The sequence below is a fragment of the Linepithema humile genome, chromosome 4 (genome assembly GCF_040581485.1).
Source record: "Linepithema humile isolate Giens D197 chromosome 4, Lhum_UNIL_v1.0, whole genome shotgun sequence".
NCBI lineage: Eukaryota > Metazoa > Arthropoda > Insecta > Hymenoptera > Formicidae > Linepithema > Linepithema humile.
Window position 1 is genome coordinate 9,049,183 of NC_090131.1, and position 23,682 is coordinate 9,072,864.

General features: G+C 33.9%; 1 protein-coding gene across 8 annotated transcripts in view; it reads left to right on the top strand.

Moving 5' to 3' along the window:
• The window catches only part of Alk (Anaplastic lymphoma kinase), a 233,657-nt gene that overhangs the window by 198,843 nt on the left and 11,132 nt on the right, over positions 1-23,682 (top strand). For 4 of the 8 annotated variants that reach the window (XR_010889915.1, XM_067353962.1, XM_067353964.1 and 1 more), the window contains one exon: positions 8,214-8,672. The exons of 2 other annotated variants lie outside the window; for them this stretch is intronic. Coding sequence is in view for 3 of the 6 variants with exons in the window: in XM_067353962.1 (XP_067210063.1) it covers positions 8,214-8,672 (459 nt within the window). In the remaining 3 variants the exon portion in view is untranslated. Of the gene's footprint in view, positions 1-8,213; positions 8,739-23,682 lie in introns of all 8 variants that reach the window. 2 more of the 8 variants (XR_010889917.1, XR_010889916.1) reach the window with 1 other exon arrangement.

The window sequence follows — 23,682 nt, forward strand, 5'->3', positions numbered from 1 at the left end:
AGGAGAGAGAGGTCTCCGTGCTCGGATGTCTCCCGGCGTAAGTGTGTCCCGTGGAGGCCGAGTCAACCGTACACAGAACTCTAGGGGAATTAATTACTACTGTAGAGTCTGCGGTGGCGACGGCGATGCTGGAATGTCAGCTGGCCGCTGAGGTGAAACGCGCGGCCGAGGCTGGGACTTAGTTTTTCGCTTCCGTGCCTTCCTAGGCACTGTGAGAAAGCTGCGAAACTAGTCGCTCGTTACGCTCTTCTAAAAGAGAGCTATTACTCAGCTTAAGGGCCCTAGTAGAGAGCTCGCCTTGAAGCGAGTGAGTGAGGAAAGATCGAGTCGACGCTCTTTTATAGCGCGTCGATCGATTCTCGATTGTGAGAAAGTCTTACACCGCCTGCGCTACCTGGCGGTGTAGCCGTAGAGTCGTAGACTTAGAGCTTGGCTAAGGGCCTGCGGCGCGTAGCGGTGCCGCAGTGTACTACACCGCTTCGGTGCAGCGGTGTGGCGGTATGCCGCCACAGACAATATTGATAACATAGCGCGAGTTACCCGATCTGGCAATCACTTGACTGGTGTCGATTTTTCTGATTGAAATTGTTTATACTCGTGCGAGAAAAATTCTTTTGTCGGGGCTTATAATTTGCTTGGTTTTAATATTTAAAATTGCAGGAAATTTAAGCTGCGGTGATTAAACGTTTAATTTATAATATCAGTTCCAAAAGATTTAAATAGTTTCAAATATCGTTCCTATAAGTTAAATGATAATTTTTTATTTCTTTATCAGAGGCAATCGTGAAAGAAACTAGTTCTAAGAAACTTCGTTTAGCTATATCGATGTTATTCAAACTATTATTTTTTGTATTTGCCAGATAAGGTTTCGTTCCTAACAAAATATTACTCGCGGAAAAGAAAAGATTCGTAGAGTCCTATCAGCACGTAACACACGCATAGCAAGCTTTTAACTGTTTGCCTATGCGTGTGTCCTTTTTCAATACAGCCTCATTCGGACAGAGAGAAAAAAAGCAAATTATAAATCTGGTATTGATTGTGAATATTGAGCACTATGCTGTTAATGTGCAGTTGTTCACGATTACATTAAATGTAGCACACGAACTTCAATAATACTTAATTAAAGGATCAACGATGGTTAAATTGTGTTTCTATTTTTTAAATTAATAATAAAGAAATGTCTATTTGGGCTTTCTTAATAAACAAATTATCATATTAAAAAATAACTATGTCATGAAACCGTGTGAGCTTCGGTGGACGCGGAGTAGCTCGCCGGAATCCGGGTTCGGTCGGTTGGGGGTATGTCAATAAAATAAATGCTCGTTTATAACAAAGTAAAGAAACAACGTTTATTAATTAAGATGTTGAAATGACTTGCTTCAAAATGATCTGCTTCAATGCTCGTGTGTACATGCGAAGCGTGTGCGAAGCGAATTCGAAAGAATATACAAGTAGCGTGAGATAAGTAGAAAAGTACCGGTGCGATCGGTATAATGACAACGGTGAAATAATTATTAAGCAACGGCGAAATAATTATTTAAAGCGGCGTAAAATAATCGTAAAAGTATCGGTGAGATTGGTATAAGCAACGGTGAAACAATTATTAAGCGACGGTGAAATAGTTATTAAAGCGGCGTGAAATAAATACAAAAGCAGCGTGGAATAAATCTTAAGTATCGGCAACGGTGAAACAATTATTTAAGCGAACGGTGAAATAAGTATTTAAAGCGGCGTGAAATAAATACAAAAGCAACGGTGAAATAAATATGAAGGCGACGGTGAAATAATTATTTAGGCAAACGGAGAAATAATTATTTAGAGCAACGGTGACTGAATTATTGAAGTTCGACGTGAGGCGTCTCGGTGCGATCAGTGAGAGCGCAAGCGCGTGCGATCGTGTCGTAGCGGTTGGTACAACGCAACGCTCGTCGGTGAGTGCGTTCGTGACGGTACCGCGAGTCCGTTCGATCGTAGATCGTGACCAAGATCTATAGAGAGAAGGTTACCTCAGGAAAACCAATTGTGGGCGAGGGACGATGAAGTAAAGGGGGAGCTAGAAACAGCTTGGAGGCGAGGGGCGATGAAGAAAGGGGAGAGCATGATGATCTCATCGACAAACAGTAGCTGTCTCTCTCTTTCAAAGTTCTTCCTTTTCTAACTGTTTCTAACTCTGTCACTCGCTTGCATTTATTCTCCAAAGAACTTATGTACGCATTAAATTTTATAATACTGCCAAAAAAAATCGCAAGCACGTAGGTAATAAGAGGAAAGCTGAAGATAATCAAAAAAGAGTCGCCAATAAATATAAAAAAATTATTAATTAATTTAACGCAATTAACAGATTAATACAACATATATGTATTTTTATTATTATAGATACTTATAAAAATGTTATTATTATACTTGTATACTTATTATATTTATTATACTTAATTTTTATTATAGATACTTATAAAATTTTTTAATCACAATGTTGCCGCATATTTAATGGTCCCTAATATATACCTCATCATATTTGTTTTAAAGAATTATTTTAAGATTTCAACAGAAACATTTCAATAATATTTCATTAGCAAATATTTGAAAATTGTTAACACTTTGTAAATTTTATCATATAAATATTCACATTTGCAATGTTGAAACATATATTACAATTTCATTATTTAAGTTTGTATCATAATAAATTTGTGTATGATGCTTTTTATATTACCCTAGAATTGTACTTACATTTATGAATTTCAGTTACAATTTCTTGACAATTTTTTCACAATTAAATATAAAAAATGAATTTCTTTATAGTATTTCTTTTGTAAATAATGCATATAAACAGTAAATATTATTTTAAAAATAATTTTTAAATATGTACTATTTTTTCTTTTATTTTACTACTTTACAAATGATGTTTTTTGTGTATATCCCCAAATTATATTTTATTTTCATTGATATTACAGTCTAAATACAAGTACAAAGCAATTTGTATTACAAATGCATCTGTTGCAGCGATATTTAACACTATAAACGTTAAATATCTAGCGCTATAATTTGCAATATATGTAATTTATAGCGCCTTTCTAATTTACTTTTCAATTATTATTACGCAATTTCCAGTGCTATCAATATTTTACAAAATAAAAGTATTTTTTCGATAAAAACTCAAAGCATTTCTATATTAAAGGAGCGAGAGAGAAAACACTAAAGCGTGCGAGAGAGACAGCTACTGTTTGTCGATGAGATCATCATTGCCCCTCTTGCCGCTCGCCCCGCTCAGCATTTGCCCCTCTTGCCGCTCGTCCCTCTTTGCGCGTGAGGTAACCTTCTCTCTATAGATCTTGGATCGTGACGGGCCGCTCGACGGCGTGGATTGGTCGACGTAGTTTGCCCGTCGGATGGATTCTGCGGATGAATCCCGGTGCGCGGTAACGCGAGATTAGGAACAGGACGTCGAGTACGTTCGATGGGAGTACGAGGACGCTCGCACTAGAGGCTTTGAGACCGAATCTGGTCGGCGGACGTACGAAAACGCTCGTACGAAGGCGGATTTAGAGCGGCGATTCGACTAAGTATAAGGGAATGCCCTGTATACGAAGATCGATGCCCGGAGGAGCCGAGTACGCTCGACGGGTATACGAGGACGCTCGTATCGGAAATAGAAACGGTACCGAGGACACTCGTGTACCTGGAAGAAGGCATAGAATCCGAGTACGCTCGGCGGACTACGAGAACGCTCGCAGCAGGATTGTTCGCTGTCTAGCAGCGAACAGGATCTGGTGAGAAGACGTATAGCCGGGCCTCTTTTATACCCGGCTGGCAGCCGACTGGCTTCGAATCGGCAAGCATCGGCGGTTTCGGCGGCGAGCCCCCCACAAAACGGAAATTCGGAACGGTCGGGTGTGGGGGGTTTTCGGCGATTGACCGCCGTTGTTATGATAAGAAGTTTATCGGCGTTCGATGCGCCCTTGGTGGGCTACGGACGATGGTCGGTCCGTAGCCGTAACGATGCAGCTTGCGGGCTGCACCGTTACATCACCCCCCGCTTCGGGGAGCCGGAAGCCTGCGGAGGCAGCGGACAGCTGGCGATGAGTCGCCCGTCACGGGAAAACAGGAGCTTGTATCTCCTCCCGTCGGTGGTCCGGAGCTTGAATCTTCGCGAGACGGTGGCCGAATAGTACGGCACCGCGGCGAACTCTCGCGGTGCGTACTCCACCATAAAGGGCGGCGGATCCCTCTGTCCCCTGGATGGTGGTGGCGGCGGTGCAGCGGCGGTTGGTGCAGCGGAGGCCGGTGGTGGCCGTACGACGGCGGCTGCTGGCGTCGGTGTTTCGGCGGCTGGTGTTGGCCGGGATGCGGCGGCTGCGGGTGCCGGCAATGGCCATTGGCGGCCGAGGTCCAATGACCGGTAAAGAAAAATTAACAAATGATTATATCAGACGTTTCGGCTCATTTATTTTGGCCATCCTCAGTGAAAGTTCATAAAGGCAAACAAACATAAGAAAAAGAGAGTAACATGAAAATAATAAAAATAAGTATACGCCGCAAGATTATCGCATTTCGGTTACAGAATTCAGCCGTTTACAATAAGCATACATAAATTTGATATGATTGTCGGAATTATAAAAATGTAAAACTAATCTTACTTAAGTTGTCCGAGTTATAAAGTTAACATGACGGTGTGTAACGGTCCGGATGGGTAATCAACCAATGTAATTTAGCGATCGAATATATTTGAATTATCGATCCAATGTATTTTAACTTGTGAAGCGCACCGCAGCGATTCCACGTTCTTTTTTCTTTTTTGTTTTTTTTAAAAAAGAACATATATAAATAGGGATATGTGGAGGCAGACGACTGGGTGGTCACCCTGCGAGAACGTCAGTTGAAGGATTGAATCAAATATGTAAAGAATAAATGCATCTAATGTTCCAAAACTATTTAATAATAAAAGATATCTAGAGAAATGAAAAGAAATGAAAATGAAAGTCCAAAGTAATAAAAGCAGTAACAATTTATCTTGATGCACAAACTCTGTCAAGTGTAAAACAATCAGATTGTCAGTGGTATATTCAGAAGTCAGATTAAAAGGTTGAGACGATCTTCGACAATTAGAAATTTTCGTGTGTGTCCACGTAGCTATGTATCTATTGAGTGAGAACTGAAGCTAAAGTGAGGACGAAATAAAGTAAGAAAAGGGGGAGCAGATATATAAAGAGGGGGGGGGGGGGAAAGGGAGAGGCGAGGCGAGGGGTCAAGTGTGTGTAAAAGCTAAGAAGAAGGAAATTTGCGGAGAATAGGTAGATAAGAGTTAGGAAGGAGTTCGGTGTCACTTTATATATTGAGACTATTGCATTGTTTTTTAATGTGTAACATTAAACTACTACCATCTCGAATCATAGATTATTATCATTATTATTATCGTTATCGTTATCATTATCGTTATCGTTATCATTATTAATTTAATATCATACGATATCATACAAGCGATGGAAAGATGGTTACAAGAAGATATTGGCATTCTGTCACTACATGCTTGTTACAACCAACTTAAGAGCCGAAAAAATTCTACTTTCAGAGAAACAATAAACGTGAACCTTTTCACATAGATTTTTGATTGATTGAAAATCTAAGAAATAGAAAATGTGAAGAATAAATAAAGAGAGGAGAATAAATTTTGATTCTTTAAATAAATTGTCTTTATGATTTGGGAAAATCCAAAAGTACGCCTAAAAGGTACGTTTCGGACTGGAGCAATAGAATAATAAAGGAAAGGAAAACATTTTAAAGGATTAAGATAGTAATTTTAAAGAGTGCCTTTTTAAATAATTAGAAAATCTGCCTATGGCAGATAGCTGGAGAGGCTATCATAATTATTTGTGTGCAAGGGTATTGGCGTGAATCTTGAATTATTAAAATTATAACTATAATTAATAACAGACAAAAAATACAAATGTTTGAACGCATTTTATTTAATTACAGATTTTTTACTTTTTGCTGTTGAGTTAATAAAAAAATAAATATATTAATTAAATTTCGGGGGGGTTAACCCCCCCCTCCCTCATGGGTGCACCACTGCATGTGCCATCTACACTAGCTTCCGAGTCGAACCCAGATGCGAACATTTCTTTGATTTTGACCTGAGGATCGATTCTGTATCATGCAATGTAGTGAAAATTACAAAAGTAAGCAAATTTATTAGGTGTGGACCAATAAGATCATAGATATTTTAGTAAATTTGCTCACTTTTGTAATTTTCACTACATTGCATGATACAGAATCGACTTTCTGAGATCGACTTTAGACAGAACGGCCTTCGAATCGAACATCGAACAGATTTTGTCAGCATGGCAAATGTTCTATAGTCTATACCTAGCTTAATACGAACTTGTTTCTGTAACTGTACATGTCAATATTATAAAAACGATATACAAATACTATATCGACATATCACTGATTGTGAGAAATTTTCTCAATGACATTCTCAGTTTCTTTGACGTTTTCGCGAACTAAGCATCATTATGCCTCGCATTTGTTCTATTAATGAATATGCCGATATGGTGTTCGTGTATGGTTTTTGTAATGGAAATGCTAATGCTGCCCGTCGTGAATATTCCGTGCGATTTCCGAATAGAAGATTATCACACAAGACTATCTTTAGGTCCATATTTCAAATTTTATATTGAAAATGTTTACATGTCAATATCTTTTAAACAATGCCTTTACAGGCATACCTTTAGAGGAAAATTTTGTCTTGTTTTGAGCTCCTAAATTCATATTTTAAGTTAGGACATTTAACTCTGAAACACCCTGTATATAATAGATGTCGATTATGGAGAGAATTACAGTATTATATTACACAAACTAACATGAGTTTAACATTTTTATTAGAAAAAATATTTTTAATTAATAATTATTTTCTAATCAATAATAGACAAGAAAAGATTTTTAAATATAAATACTTCCTAAAATAAACTGTAATAAACAAAATATTGAGCAATTGCGAAATTACAGATGTCAAAATATATTATATAGTGCAATGATCATATTTTGACTGTGATCCACTTGACGCTTCAAAGTATTTATGAACCGCAGCCTTTGTTACAGTATGTTACAGTTTTAATAGTCAGTGAATCCAAATAAAATTTTATACAAATATTCGTTAGAGTTTGTTAGGATATGAAAAATCTGGCTGGCAACGTTTTTTGTCAAAAAATATTGCCTATTTTTATACATGGTTTTGAACTACGAGGAAATAACAATGAGTCACCGATTAATAGATGAGTGAATTGGAAGAATTAGAAATAAACAGTTGTAGTCATCGAAAGAGCTGTCAAAGTTATTACTACTAAAAAGTTATGTTCCTCCATATAATAAATAATAATAAAATTTTTTTATTTGTTGATCGACGACCGGGCATCAAAAATAGTGCATTTTAAAGGACTCAAAAAGAGTTTTCAAAGATTTTGTATAAATCATTCCCCTATTTTTTATAGTTGTGGAAATATTTAAAGTTTTTTTAAATAATTAATATATAATTGGGTTCTCTCTCTGTTACTATTTGCGAATGGCTCAAAATAGGCAATGTCCTTTATTAAGTGTTGCAGTATTTTCTATAAAAACCCATATAAACATAAAAATCAAGTTACTTTTAAACTGATTATGTTTAATTTTGCATAGATATTTACAATAAATAATATATGAAATTTTTTCGGTTTTGTCAGTATTTCAACATATGACTCTTTATTCTTTGTTATGTGTATTTTATTATGTATTTTTATTATTTAATAAATATTAAAATTAATTATATAATAATGATTATTATAAATTAAAATAAATAATAAAAAGTGACAAATTGCACGCGTAAAAGAGTAGTGACGCGTAAAAGAGTAATCTAACTTTTGTGTTCATATCAATGTTAATACACTGGTTTTATTATTAGCAACAAAATAACAAATATTTGATTACATTTAAAAAAATCTTGAATTTTTTTTGTTATATTTATTTTTTACGTTTCGTGTTTTATTAAAGACGTGTCATTTATTACAAATATTATTATATTATATTATATCATAACTAATTGTAAGAGATTGAGTTATTCTCTTCGTGCACTAACTTATATGTATATTATTTATGCACAATAATTATCTTGAATTTATGAACTGTTTACTCCATTCAGATATTATATCCTATTATAGTAACATTGACAAACAAATAATTCGCAGGACAAACGCGTAATTAACTGGTCGACTCAACAAAATAGTATGATACATCGAAGTGATAACATCGAAGATTGCGATAACATGGACAATGGTAATGATCGTCCAGAAGAGACTTGCCATCTGATTGACAACACCGATAGCGCGATAACGGATCGCAGGAATGGCAATGAGAGTACAACGACCACCGACACTAATTCCGATTCCCTGATAGCGCAATCCTCGGACACTCCACCTGACACGACAACAAACTCGTCACCCAACACGCGCACCTGTTCACCGAGTCGTGCTATTGGTCTCAATGTTAATGTTAACAATGTGAATGGTATGGTAAAGAAGAATACTTTAAAAGCGACACTGAGCTTGGATCCAGCCGCTCTCTGCAGAGGCACCATCCCCTACGAAAAGATCGCAACGCGCACACAATTGCGCTCAAGCACACCGGGCAGTATGGAGCTCAGGAAGGTAACTTGACTTCCTCCCTACATCCGGCGTCCTGCATCTGTAGATGACCATGGTCCTTGACCAAAGGTATTTAATACTGATTGTGAAACAATTTGACCAAACAACATAGATATCTACAATTGAGGGGCTTGCTCTAAAAAAAGAAAAAAATACATATAAATCAGGGTTGTGTCGTCAATTTTATGAATTATCTGCTTACGAGATATATACATAAGTTTTTTATTTATTTTTTTTTTCATGTAGGCAATATATAAACTATTATAAAAATTAATAATTAATTTATTAAACATTCTTGAATTAAAAATTATTAATAATAGATATTTAATTTTTAAAAGTTGTAATAAAAGTAATAATTCTGCATTAAATTTTTATTATGATATAATGTGTATTAGCAAATTTACATAAAAATAAACTAATCTTTGATTAATCTATTTTATATTACGTAAAATTTTTAACATTATTATATTTAGGTATATATTTATAATACAAGATTATTATTATTATACTCTTTATATTATTTTATGAAAACATATTTTATACTTTTATATAAAACAGTAAAAGATACTAATATTATACCTACTAATATTATAATACTAATATTATAATAATAATATATAGGATTAGTATATATTTTATAATTTAATATTATTAAATATTGTTACGTCCTGGCTTAAAAAGAGCCACCGGATGAATGCAACAATTGTTTAAGAATCACTAGTAGGATTTTAATGACTCTGACTTAGTGATCTGAACGGTTTGTTTAGATTCTAAAAATCAACGATTGCGAGGCCGTTCTTACTCCGATGTTCAGATACCGTTCAGTGGTCCCCTTTTTGGTCTGAAATAGACTTCTCAATGACCAGGGCGGAACCAGTGCAAACGATGAAGGGAAATAAAAGAGAGATCGATAAAAAAAAAATTAAAATAAGATATTTTTAAAATAATAGAATATCATTGTTTTATGAAATCGATCAATCAGGCTTAAACATATTAATGAATTCTAACAAAAATAAATCTTAAATCTTAAATTTATATCTAATTACAATGATAAGATAACTCTAACTAGTAGTTCTAGTAGTTATTCTGATAAATTGTATCTTTAAAATAAGATTTTCCCTTCTTTTTTTTTATATATGTGTGCAATGTATGTTTTATGTATGTGAAGGTAGAGAAATAACTTAATATATATATCTATGCGAGGGTAGTTCGAAAAGTTCTCGGCCTGACACAGAAAACACATGATTTTCGGCAAAATTTTTTTTTAATTTTTCAACATAGTCCCCTTTCAACTCAATACACTTATTCCAACGATATTCTAACTTTTTTATACCGTCTGTATAATATGATTTTTCTAAACTTTCAAAATAAGCGTTAGTTTCATCGATTACTTCGATATTTGAGTCAAATCTTTTTCCAGCGAGGCATTTCTTCATGTTTGGAAAGAGAAAAAAGTCACTGGGGGTTAAATCTGGTGAATACAGCGCGTGCGGAACCAATTTGAAGCGCAATTCATACAATTTTGCGACTACAATCGAAGAAGTGTGAGCGGGTGCATTGTCATGATGGAAAAGCACTTTTTTTGCCAAATGAGAACGTTTGGCCTTAATAGCATCGTTCAATTGATTCAATAATGCTGCATAATATTCTTCGTTGATTGTTTTTCCTTTTTCTAGGTAGTCGCTGAGCACAATACCATGAAAATTCCAGAAAACAGTTGCCATCACCTTTCCGGCTGATGGAACTGTTTTCGCCTTCTTTGGAGCACTTCCACCCGCTTCTACCCATTACTTCGACTGTTGTTTAGTTTCTGGCGTGTAATGGTGAATCCATGTTTCATCAACAGTGATAAAGCGCCGCAAAAAATCGGTTGGATTGTGTTTAAACATGTCCAAATACTCCTTAGAAACGTTCATTTGAATGCGTTTTTGATCGACTGTTAGCAAACACGGCACCCATCGCGCTGAAAGCTTTTTCATATGTAAATGCTCATGTAAGATATTGTGAACGCGATCATTTGAGATGTTTGCAATGTTAGCAAGCTCGCGCACTTTTGCTCGTCGATCATTCAACACGGCATTATGGATTTTTTCTATGATTTCGTCAATCGTAGCGGTTTTTGGGCGACCTGAACGTTCATAATCATTTATGGACGTATGATCACGTTTAAATTCAGCAGCCCATTTTTTAACAGTTGAACACGATGGTGAAGATTCCCCCAAAGCTTGTTTTTTATTTCTGTTGGCGTTAAACCTTTTAAAACAAAGTATTTTATCACTGCGCGATATTCGACTTTATTCATTTTTAAAGAAAATCAAAAGAGAGTTGATTGCTTTACACGACTAAAATAAAGAAACTAATGAACGCATCTGTCTGAAATTTTGACAGTAGCCTTCTGCAAGATAAAACTTGCAAAAAATTACAGCGGTTTGATACTTCTAACGTCATTTCTGTGTCAGGCCGAGAACTTTTCGAACTACCCTCGTACATATATCGATATTCCCTTTATCATAACATTGATATTTTATTACTGCGAGCCTACCCATACAGCACCAAAAGATTGCAGAAACATTGCATAAACCTTACATTGAAACATTGTAATATTGCATGGAAGTTGCAAAATGTTTCTGCAATGTAACTTCAAGCTTGCGGCAACGTTAAAATGTCCGCCCTTGGAAATATTACAATGTAAGACTACAGTAATGTTACAGTGCAATTTATTTGTAATATTGAAACGCCTTACTACAAATATGCAGAATGCTTCAGATTTTAATAGATAAACTTTAAAAATATATAAAGACTTTCAAAAAAGATAAGAAAAAACTCGTTGCAATTGTGTAAGTTCACAATCTTTTTACATCCAAAACTTGGATATGCGCGTCACCGGTATATATATGTATGTATAGCAAAAACACTTATTGTTAGTCTAATGTAATTAAATAATAAAAATTAAATAATCAGATAATTAAATTTAAATAATTTATATTATAAAATTTTATTTATATGGAAATTCGACTCTACATCCTAAGTAATACAATAAAAGGACAATTTTTATTCATTCAGACATTTATCTGTTCGATTTCTCAACAATCAGTTCAATATCTGAATTCCCTGTGTTGAGATCGTATCAAAAAAATTAAACTGATAAAAATAATTACTATGTGTTTAATCTTACTAGCCACTCTTTGCAAGTTTTATATAATCATCATGACTAAAACTTAAATGCGAGATAGATTGCGCAACGCGCGTCGCATAGCGGTAAACGAATTAGCAATTACTGAATATTGCTTTTGTAATGTTTTTGGAATGTTGCTGTCACATTCTCATAAAATATTACAATTACATGTTCCAATAATGTCTCAACAATATTACATTGCAACTTGCAAGATTGTAACATTGCTGCAATGTAATTGCAATGTTCTGTGCTGTATGGGATACTATTTGATTCTTTAATTGAATTATTTTGAGATCGAATAATCAAAATGATACATAATGCTATATCGATGAATTTGTCTTTTTATGTACTACAAGAATATGGAAAGAAAAATGTATAGTTGCATTTAACAAAACATAATTTGACTTCGATTTTTTGTTAAAAAATGAACAATTTTGAAATTTTTTTTGCGTAAATAATTCTTTATTGAAAACCAACAAACTTTTGTTAAAAACATTTTGTTGTCAATCTATCGGAAGTATCTAAAAAATCGTGGCGACTGATTTGAGGAACATTCTGTATATCACACTGCATATACACACATATCAACACAATCAACTCTTCGATTTGTTCCCTGATAATTCTGTAGACTTCTTCTTTCATGACACATCTACCGTAAGAAATTCTCCTATCTTAAGATATACTCCTCCTCCTCCTCTTATATATCTAATTCCCTCGAAATATTTTCTTCATACAAATTTCTTCCTATCACCCAAAGAATAGTTTCTTAAATGTGTATGTATAAAGGAGAAGGAGGAGTATATCTTAAGATAGGAGAATTTCTTATGGTAGATGTGTCATGAAAGAAGAAGTCTACAGAATCATCAGGGAACAAATCGAAAAGTTGATTGACATATTCGGGAGAAATAAGAGCGAATAAAAGGGACCCAGGTAAACTATCAGGAACTTGAATGATTTCCTCAAGGATCTCTATCGAAGGGACCGGACTAAAAGCGAGAGTAGAGACGGAATTTAAAGAGGGGGGCTGGCGAAGGAGACCTATTGGTTGGTGAGAAAGAGGGTACACTCAAAAAAATGATCTTGCAATAATAGCTAAAATTTTCTAGGTGTAAAAAATTAACTAAAACAGATAAATGATTAGCAACTGTTGTGATATTGCATATGTAATTACTTAATCAGTTTAGATGACAGAAACAGAATATATATCTGTATTGTTTGTGAACTTTAAAAAGAAAGTTTCTCTAAAGCGCCTATCTATATAAGATCAATCACGTGTTAAATCATGCAATGAATAACATTTAGCAATGGTACCTAAATTTTTCAGAAGCTATTGCTAGAACATTACTGCTATAAATTCTATATGTGACAAACAATGTTTTCACAGATACGAAAAATAGCGATACATTTTTGTTGCGATATCTAGAAATCTAACTACATCAGCGAAATATTTTTTTGAGTGTAGTTGTCTTTGGTGGCTGTATACATACGTAAAAAAATGTGACTGCCTATATCTTAAATAATGTAAATGGTAGCGGTTGTAAACAGAGGTTAAAAGAAGAGGAAACCCTTGGCGTCGATTTAATCTGGACTGACCGGGTTGTTGATTGTTATTATTCACTAAAATTTAAGGAAGAAGTTAAGTCTAGCTATGGTAGTTCGGTAAGCTGAGTTAAAATAAAACTTAGTGATAACTTCTAGGTTTCTTGATTTTTGGTTAAACGCTCAAGCAGCAGCCTGACTGGTGAGTGTTGTGCAGTATTGGTTATAGAGAGTAGTGGATTGTTGTTTGTTTTAAACTTGAACTTTGTCGTGAACTGTTCGTTTTAAAACTGCCCTTGTCTCTTCTTTAAATTAACAACCGCGCACAAAATACTAAGAGGTTGACTAGTCAATTAACTGAATACATCTATTTATCGAAGAGGACTGGCACGGGTTTTTATACTTGTTACTCCTCTTTCCTACGTTCTTTGTTTTTCGTGTTGCATCATTTTGTTGATAATTTTTGGGTGGCCGCTTCTCTGAGGGTATTCCAAGTTCCATCTTGATAATGCTGCGTGATTTACTCGATCTGGCGAACACATGAACGATATTCGACTTTTGTTAGTGCGAGATTGTTTATGCCAGCCTATGTTTGAAACTTTGATTTGCAGCTGCTAAGGATCCGGGCTATAGTGATTAAATTCTTAAATCATGATATCAGTTCTTTCTTTTAAGGTTCTTAATCGTACAGTTAGTTTCGGGTGTCATTTTCTGTATGTTAAATAATAATTTCAATTCTTTTATCCGAGGCGGCGTGAGAGAAGGATTCTGAGAAGCTAATATTTAAAGAATTTGAAACTTATGACTTCCTATGTTGGCCAGATGGTTTTGTTCTAGTGATTTGTAGCTTCGCGTGAAAGAAAAGAATCGTGGAGTGCTGCGTAGCAGGACGTAACAATATATATAAAATCTATTTTTATAAAATTATATAAATATAATAATTATATAAGTATAAAAATGTTTATTAATTACTAAAATTCTGTAAAATTGCCAGAGACGTCTTTAAAAAATATAATATATGCTCTTGTTTAATATATTTATAACAAAGATTATAAAATATATTAATTATAATATTCAGTAAAATATAAGTTACATTTCATAAATTATTTATTATTTATATATTATTTGCATAAATAACACAATAAATGCATGTTAAACATAATTAACATTATTTACATGTAGCTGTGAGCCATTCTACTTTACGCGTAGATACCCTGTTACATAAAATTTTTTAATATAATAGGTTTTAATATAATACGTATTATTAAATGTAAAATATATACAGAGTATTCCGCATCGAGCACACTGTACGGTAATGGTACATTCCTGAGATCATTTTGAGATGAAAATTTTAATATCAAAATATCGAGGCTATAATAATTTTTAAAGAAGCATTTAAAGATGATTCCTTCCCCATATATCAATCGATTTTTATTTTTCATTGTACGTAAAATTACATCTATATTTAAAAACAAATTGAGGATATCTGAAGATACTCTCATTACTATGCAATATATACATAACCATGCTTGAGTGCGTGAATTTGGTATAACTTGATTGATCAATTTTATTCCTATACTTTTTATTTAAAAACTATTAGCCTCGACATTTTGGTATTAGGATTTTCATCTGAAAATTATTTCAAAAATATTATTACCGTACGATGTGTTTGATGCGGGATACCCTGTACATATTTTTATTAAATTATATTTTCATATAATTATCTATCTATCTACCTACATAAAAGTGAATAAATTGAATATAAAAAACAGTTTGATCCGATAATTAGGCTCGAACATTCTTGCAATCAAAAATTGTACGTACAATAGCAAAAAGTATCTTAGATAAAAATTATTTGGTTCGAAGGAGGAGAAAGATAAAGATGTTAGTTTGATCTTTGGCGTCAAGGTCACATAAAAGTTAATTTGAGTTTTTTAAATTAGAATCCAATTCTTTATATCATAGTTTGTTTTACTGATAAGTCCTAGCAATTTTTACCTAAAATATTTTTTGCTAAAACATTTTATGCGTACTTTGCAAATGTACGTGGGTAAACGTTCTTGCAATCTTTGACTGCAAATATCTTCGAGCTTAATTGTCGGATCAAAAAGTTTGTTATATAAAATTTATTTGCTTTTGAGAGAGTAATCAGAATCTGTTAAAAAAAATATTGGTTTTTTATTAAAAAAACTAAAAGTGAAATTTTTAAATCTTAAATTACAAGAAAAACAAAAAATGTTAATGTATGCATACCATCTTTTGAAGCATACAATATTCATTTGGATCAATTTTCACTGAAATCAATACACATATTTACGGCGTTATCAAAGTAATCTCAGTTACATGTTCCATCCTGTGTATACTGCTCGTCAATGATTCGAAGAGTCGTGCAGTAGTTCTAACTTATCGGTCTGATTTATCCAGGCGGGGTCGATAAAGTCAATAATGCTGAACGTGCGCGCACTTCGGAAAGACGCACATTGGAAGGGACACATTAGCAATAATATAGAATAATAAGAAAAATAATAAATAACTAATTCTTTATTTGTTCCACCTTTCTTTCTTTTTTCCTTAATTTAGAAAAGCATGGATTATATCTTCGTCATGTTATAGGTTCGTATCGATCTATATATTTATCTGTAAAGATGTGTGTTTCGTAACATGTTGCGTTTTGATATATATATTTGTCTAAAAGACGATTGCAGCAATTAATTGCACGAAAAGGATACTGGACCGGTTACTCGGATATACATAATTTTCTTTTCAACTAAAAGAATAACTTGTTTTTAATTTTAATAAATGATCTGCTTATTTATCTTTTTTCGTCTTCTTATACGTGTTTGTTTCTATTGTCGTTTATACCTGTCTAGACAAATATATAATTCAAAACACAACATGTTACGAAACATGTATCTTTACAGATAAATATAAAGATCAATACGAACCTATCACATGACGAAGATATAATCCATGCATTTCTAAATTAGAGAAAGAAGAAAGAAAGTGGTGGAACAAATAAAGAAATAGTTATTTATTATTTTTCTTATTATTTTATGTTACTGCTAATGTGTTCCTTCCGATGTTTGTTTTTTCGAAGTGCGCGCGCGTTCAGCATTATTGACTTCATCGACTCCGCCTGGATAAATCAGGCCGATAAGTTAGGACTACTGCATGACCCTTCGAATCATTGACGGGCAGTGCACACACACGCACACGCACACGCACACACACACACACACACACACACGCTGTATAGATAGATAAATAGATAAATAGTTATATGAAAATGTACTTTCATAAAAATAATATAAAAATAAAAATATTTATTTCATTAAATGCAATTGTTTATACATATAAGTTGTTAAAGTGTTTGAAAAAATGTTAGAAATATTGATTACAAAATAATATATATTTTTATTTCTTTATACATGTCGGGATACTGCAGTAAAAGGTCCTTCGTTTCTGTAAGACTTTGGTATGCAACCTCCGTCCGATTTTGATAAAATTTTACGGGCACGTAGTACTTACTAAATGTAATCGAATGCCACAAATGCGAATGTGCGTCTAGTTTCCGAGAAATTTAAATTTTAAGCGTCCGGTTGGAGTAACGATTTTTAAGATTTCAATACGAAAAAATTATTAGATTTCAAAAATATTTTGCTAAAATGTTTAATTTTATTAGTATTTTACTAGGTTATAGACACCAGTGTGTCAAAATCAAGAGACACGATCGTGTTTCGCACCAAGTTTATGCGCAAGGCGTAATGATGAAAGAGCGACCGTGTCTTTACACGCGTGGCCGCGAACTGTTCGGAGGCGAGATTATTGGATCTGAATAACGCCTGGGCCGATCAACTTGAAAATAAGCTCAATCGATTGTGCATATCCAAATTATACAAAGTAATCCAATTTGAGGGATAGGATATAAATTGCGCGCAATTTTCTTGCTGCTAACTTCAGAATTGTTTTTTATTTACAGCTGTCACCTAGACAGCTGGCAAATTAATCATGGAGCACTATACGATTCAACAACGCATAAATATTGTGAAAATTTATTACGGAAATTCGTGTTCAATAGCGATTACGAAAAGAAAACTTCGGTCACTTTTTGAACGGAAGAATGTGCCCACTGAATGTGCAATTCGTCGTCTAATTAAAAAATTCGAAGAAACTGGTATTGTTATTAATAAATCAGTATCGACGTGGTAGGCGATCAGATGAAAATATTGCTTTGGTGAGTGAAAGTGTAAATGAAGAACCAAGCACTTCGATTCGTCACCGCGCACAGCAACTGGATCTTTCATACGGCAATATGCAACGAATTTTAACAAAAGATTTGCATTTAAAGGCTTACAAGATTCAATTGACTCAGGAATTGAAGCCAGCAGACCATTCGCAGCGCCGTGCATTTGTGAATTAGGTGTTAGAAAACAAAGTAGTTGATAGTGATTTTTGCAAGAAAATCATATTAAGTGATGAAGCTCATTTTCATCTTAATGGATTTGTTAACAAGCAAAACTGTCGCATCTGGGGTGTCGAAAATCCAAGAGTGATTCACGAAGAACCTATGCATCCACAAAAAGTCACTGTTTGGTGCGCATTATGGGCTGGAGGTATCATCGAACCGTATTTTTTTTTAGAACGAAGCTGGTAATGCTGTTACAGTCAATGGTTTACGCTATTGGGAGATGCTGACTAATTTTTTTTTTTATGAAATCAATGATTTGGATTTGGAGAACATATGGTTTCAACAGGACGGCGCAACGTGTCACACAGCACGCGAAACAATGACTCTATTGTCCACCAAATTTCACGTTGTGTTATTTCTCGCAACGGTGACATTAATTGGCCTCCAAGATCTTGCGATCTTGCGAACACCATTGGATTATTTTCTTTGGGGTTATTTAAAGAAAAGAGTTTATGTCAACAAACCAGCAACGATTCCAGAGTTGAAAGACAACATTCGACGTGTTATCGCTGAGACAGGAGCTGGATTATGTGAACGCGCAATGGAAAATTTCGAGAAAAGAATGGTGTCATGTCAGCGGAGTCGAGGAGGGCATCTGGCCGATATTGTGTTCCACACATAATTGCCAAGTCTATATTTTCCATTTGTAGTAATAGAATTCTAATTCTAAAATAATTGTGCGTTTTATTTATATTTCAAATCCTATTCCTCAAATTGGATCACCCTGTATAATAAAAATGTGTTTCTTTTCATTCTACGTGCTCTATAAATAAAATTACAATAGTCCAAAGTCAAAATGTCGAAAAAACTATTTAAGTCATCGTCTTCTTCTTCTGGGATGTACGAATGTACTATTTACGATTTTTGACGCTAGATGGTTGGCGGGATGAAGAAGTGTCAGTCAGTCACGCATGTAATGTATGTATGTACATATGTACAATATTTCGGATGTACACGTATCGGCATGTATCGTCGGCAACAGTATATGTGTGTGAAAACAAAATAAAGGCGTCACGCATTCACACAAAGCGCGTATTTGGCTCTTCGCTTGAAGCGAAGAGCACAACGACCAGCGAGGGGAATAGTGGGGGACATTTCCATCTTGCATTCTTAGCGCAAGTCGGATAATCGAAAGAGAAAGCCGTGTCAAGTTAATGGTGTCCTATAGCTATCTTACTCATGCGACGATCTAATAAAGGAAGTGCGAGCGAGACAGTTAGGACAGCTCACAATCAGTATTTCTATCGGTATCTCGCTCGCTCTAACATTTAAGTGTCGCGCTTTCCTTTCTTTCCTTTAAGAAACGTAATTGAGCCGCGTGCACCGACCGCCAGCATTTATCTTCGGTATAGGTAACCGTTACGAACATAACTTTTTAGAAGAAGTGTCAAAAATGTAATAGCGAATTAGGCCATTTGCATTACATTGCACTTCCAAGGAGAAACACAAGATCGGATATACGTCTATTAGATGTCGGAGCCATCTAGTCTAAAATAATGTCTAGAAATATCTAAATTAGATGCCATGTAATTTTATGTCATTTATTTCTTTATACAAAATTAAAACTTAATATTTACACAATAGCGATGTATTGTTTATGATAAGTATGGCTGTATGATAAGTATGGCTGTATGATAAGTACCCGTGTTTAACGACAGAAAGCATCATTGACTCAAAGTCTGTATACCATCGTTTAACGTCATCTTCTAAACGACGCCAGTCAAAATTTCAAACAGATTTATCGAGTAGTTTTGTTTTGACAACTGTTGAAAGTGGACAAGGTTGTGTTTGTTTGCAACCATGGAAAAAGAGCAATATCGGTCAGTGATTCAATTTCTTTTTTTGGATGGGAAGACGTGTGAGGAAATCAAAGTAAAGTTGCATGTCGTTTATAAGGACCATGCACCTTCGATGACTACCATCAGATATTGGTTCAATGAATTTAAGCGTCGCCGAACATCCGTTTTTGATGAAGAGCGCCCAGGTCGTCCGATTGAGGTGACTACGGAGGATATGGTCAACAAAATCCATGATATCGTGTTAGCAGACCGCCGGGTGAAGATCAGAGAGATTGCTGACATTGTAAACATCTCAATTGAACGCGTACAAAATATTCTACACGAAAAATTGGGCATGAGAAAGCTATCGGCGAGATGGGTGCCGCGTTTGCTCACAGTAGAACAAAAACGGAATCGTATGACAACTTCGAAGCACTGTTTGGACATGTTTAAGCGCAATCCGAAAGAGTTTCTGCGGCGTTTCGTCACTGTTGACGAAACATGGATCCATCACTACACGCCAGAAACGAAAGAACAGTCAAAACAGTGGATTTCACCTGGCGAACCTGCTCCAAAGAAGGCAAAAATGGTTCCATCGGCCGGAAAGATCATGGCCACCGTTTTTTGGGATTCGCGAGGCATCATTTTCACCGACTATTTGGAGAAGGGAAGGACAATCACGGTGCAATACTATGCCGATTTATTGGGCCGATTCGACGCTGAATTGAAAAGAAAACGGCCTCATTTGGCGAAGAAAAAAGTGCTCTTTCATCATGACAACGCACCAGCTCATTCGTCCGCAATCGCCACTGCAAAACTGGTCGAATTACGCTACGAATTGCTGTCTCATCCACCCTATTCTCCAGATTTAGCTCCCTGCGATTTCTATTTATTTCCAAACATGAAAAAATGGCTTGGCGGAAAGCGGTTCACATCAAACGAGGAAATCATCGCCGAAACAGAGGCCTATTTTGCGGAGTTCGACAAATCATATTTTTTGGATGGTATAAAAATGTTGGAATATCGTTGGATTAAGTGTATCGAGCTGAAAGGAGACTATGTCGAAAAATAAGTAAAAAAAATTTTTTTTTAAATGCGTTTTCTTCCCTAACACGGGTACTTATCATACAGCCCTCGTATCAAACACTGTTTGGATTACAAATTATCTTTCGACATTTAATAGATGTCTAATAGACTTCTAACAATAAGTAAATATATTAATGCAATATAGCCTCATCAGGATAAAAACACAAAAATTTTGTGGTTAAAAAAATAATCTTATAAAATGTATTTTTGGTCTAATATTAATATTTACTTTGTATTTGCACGAATCAATTTCTGTTTGTCATGATTTTGGAGATTATAAAATTAATAATGATGTCTACATATATGGTCGATAGCTATACCTGCAAAAAGAAAGAGATAGCATTATGTCTGTCCTCTTTTACCCGAGGCTGTCAGCAGCATATATAATTATAATCGATTATAAATTGTTCTTTAATATTATATTATATTAATATTATATATATATATAATATTTTTACAGAAAAATTGTTTTAGTAATTTTGATTTTTGCGGGTGCTATATTGACCAATCAATATCGATCATTTATATGATTGGTTACGTTGCCTTTCATACCGCTCAGGCTCAACAAGTATTGCCGCGCGAATGCCGTAATCTATTCACGTGTTCACGTGCTGTGCTGTCTTGTGTCTCGTGTGTGCTGCTATAAAACAGTGAAAAATGGATAATGAAGAGAAACCGATAAGTGCACGATTTTTTTCCCAAGAAAAAATCGATTGTGCTTCATCTTGTGATTTAATATATTTGTGTACTTTAAAGTAAAATATTACGCTTTTAGGTTAGTTTGCGTTGCATCGCATTGTACACTCTTTAGTTCTTTTTTCTCTCCAACGCCTGAATATAACGTTCTTCTCATTTTAAGTGCGAATTGTATACAAGTGTACAAAATAGCAACGCAACGATAACAAACCTTTTGTTTGTTTTACTTCTAATAATGTATAAACTCAATTTTTAGATTATACTTCTTTAAAGATTTTATCAACTTTGTCTTATTAAAATTTTAGATCTGGAAAATATTAGATTATTTTTTATCTTAGATTATTTTTAATCTTAGTATTAGTAAAATTGAACTTAACAAATTTTATAATAAATATAATTAAATATTGTGTATGTATTCGCAAAGGAATTTGAATAATGTAGAAATGTATCGTATAATATATTCTACTGTAGTAATATAAGTACCTACTTTAGAAATCTTATAAATATTATTATATTATATATATTACAATTATGTACTGTGTTAAATGTATATTATGCAGTATTGTTTTAAGGCTCAGTGAAACATATACTAAGAAAAAATACAGCATTGTAGTGTATGCGTCAAATGATATTTAAGATATAAATGCGCAAGCATCCTACAATGCTGTATTTTTTCTCAGTATATGTTTCAGTGATCCTTAAAACAATATTGCATATTATAATAAAACAATGTACTTATGTACTACATATAAATAAATCTGACATTACATTACACGAGGCTATAATTTTGACAGTTCATTAATATATATTAACAATCCGTTGGGTTAAGCCCACATCAGACTACGTATTAAAGATTGAAGATTGGAATTTAATTAATCAGGACAGAAGACAATTTCTTAGTTCTGTTTAGTCAAATTTCAATTTTAATTGTTAATGCATGATTTGATACGAGCTTTATATAAGTTTTATATAAGGCGTCTAATCAACATTTATAAGACATCTACAAGACGTCTAGTAGATGTGTCTAATAGAAACCATTTCGACGTCTACCGAGATGCAAAAATCAACTTATTTTAGATCTATCGAATAGACGTCAACTAGACATCTATTCGACTTTACGTTTCTCCCTGGGCTGGTACACACTCAAGATTGCTTAATTCACCAGAACAATGTAGTACGAGTGATCGAATTCGTTATTAAGTGTATTAAATGAACGTATAGGTTATAAGTGATGTGTTTCCACAAAATATTGATGTCAATTTATATTCTATTCCACTGTTTAATTCAATTTAAAATGTATTTAAAATCCTGTAAATTTAATGTACTTAAAAAAAAGAATAATATCTAATAAAAAAACTTATCTTTTTTAAAAAAAGGTAAAAAAACGGCGCCAAGTACACGCAATTATTAAAAGTGTTATATACGTCTATGAAAAAAGCTGTCGTATGTAAAAACCTTTCAAAAAAGCTGTCGTATATATTTAAAACTTATAAAAAAAGTTATCGTATATAAAAAAATATATATATAAATCGTCGTACATTAAAAATCTGTTATAAATTTTACTTATAAAAAATTTAATTTCAGAAAATGGTGCCAAGCAAAAATAAAAAATTATATATATCATTACTACAAAAAAAATTATTTTATATTTCCTACGAAATATACATTAAACAAACATTAATGCCAATTTTAAAAAATATATACTAAACTAATTTAAAAAAGAATTTAAATTTAATCAAATTAACCCATTAAAGCCCTTGGCTAGACTAGCGAGGTTAGCAAAAAGATAACAATTGAAAATAGGACTGGAGCATGCAAAAATGTTAGTGACATAAAAAGCACATTGCAAAAATTAATTTTGCAATAAACAATTTAAATATAAAGTTTAATTTTGCAACTAATTGTTATAAACAAATGATTAAAAATTAACTGTAGAGAAAAACTGATTACGCCAATCGATTGTACGGAAAAAAATACAAAAGAAACATAACTTTTTCTTGAATTGCTCTTTGTTTTGAAACAAGGCGGCTTTTCGTCGCTCGGATAAGGTCGCCGGAGCCAGGAGTTCAGTCGGTTTAGAGGCACACCAAATGATACTTTCGTTAATGTGTGTGATAATGAATGTTAATTTATTCAAATGAGTGATATATGTACAAATGACTGCATGAATATGAGTACAAATGAGTGATGTATGTATAAATGAGTGTCTTGAGTATAAATGAGAGACGTATGTATAAATGAGTAAACACGGCGATGTGAATGCGTTCGTGT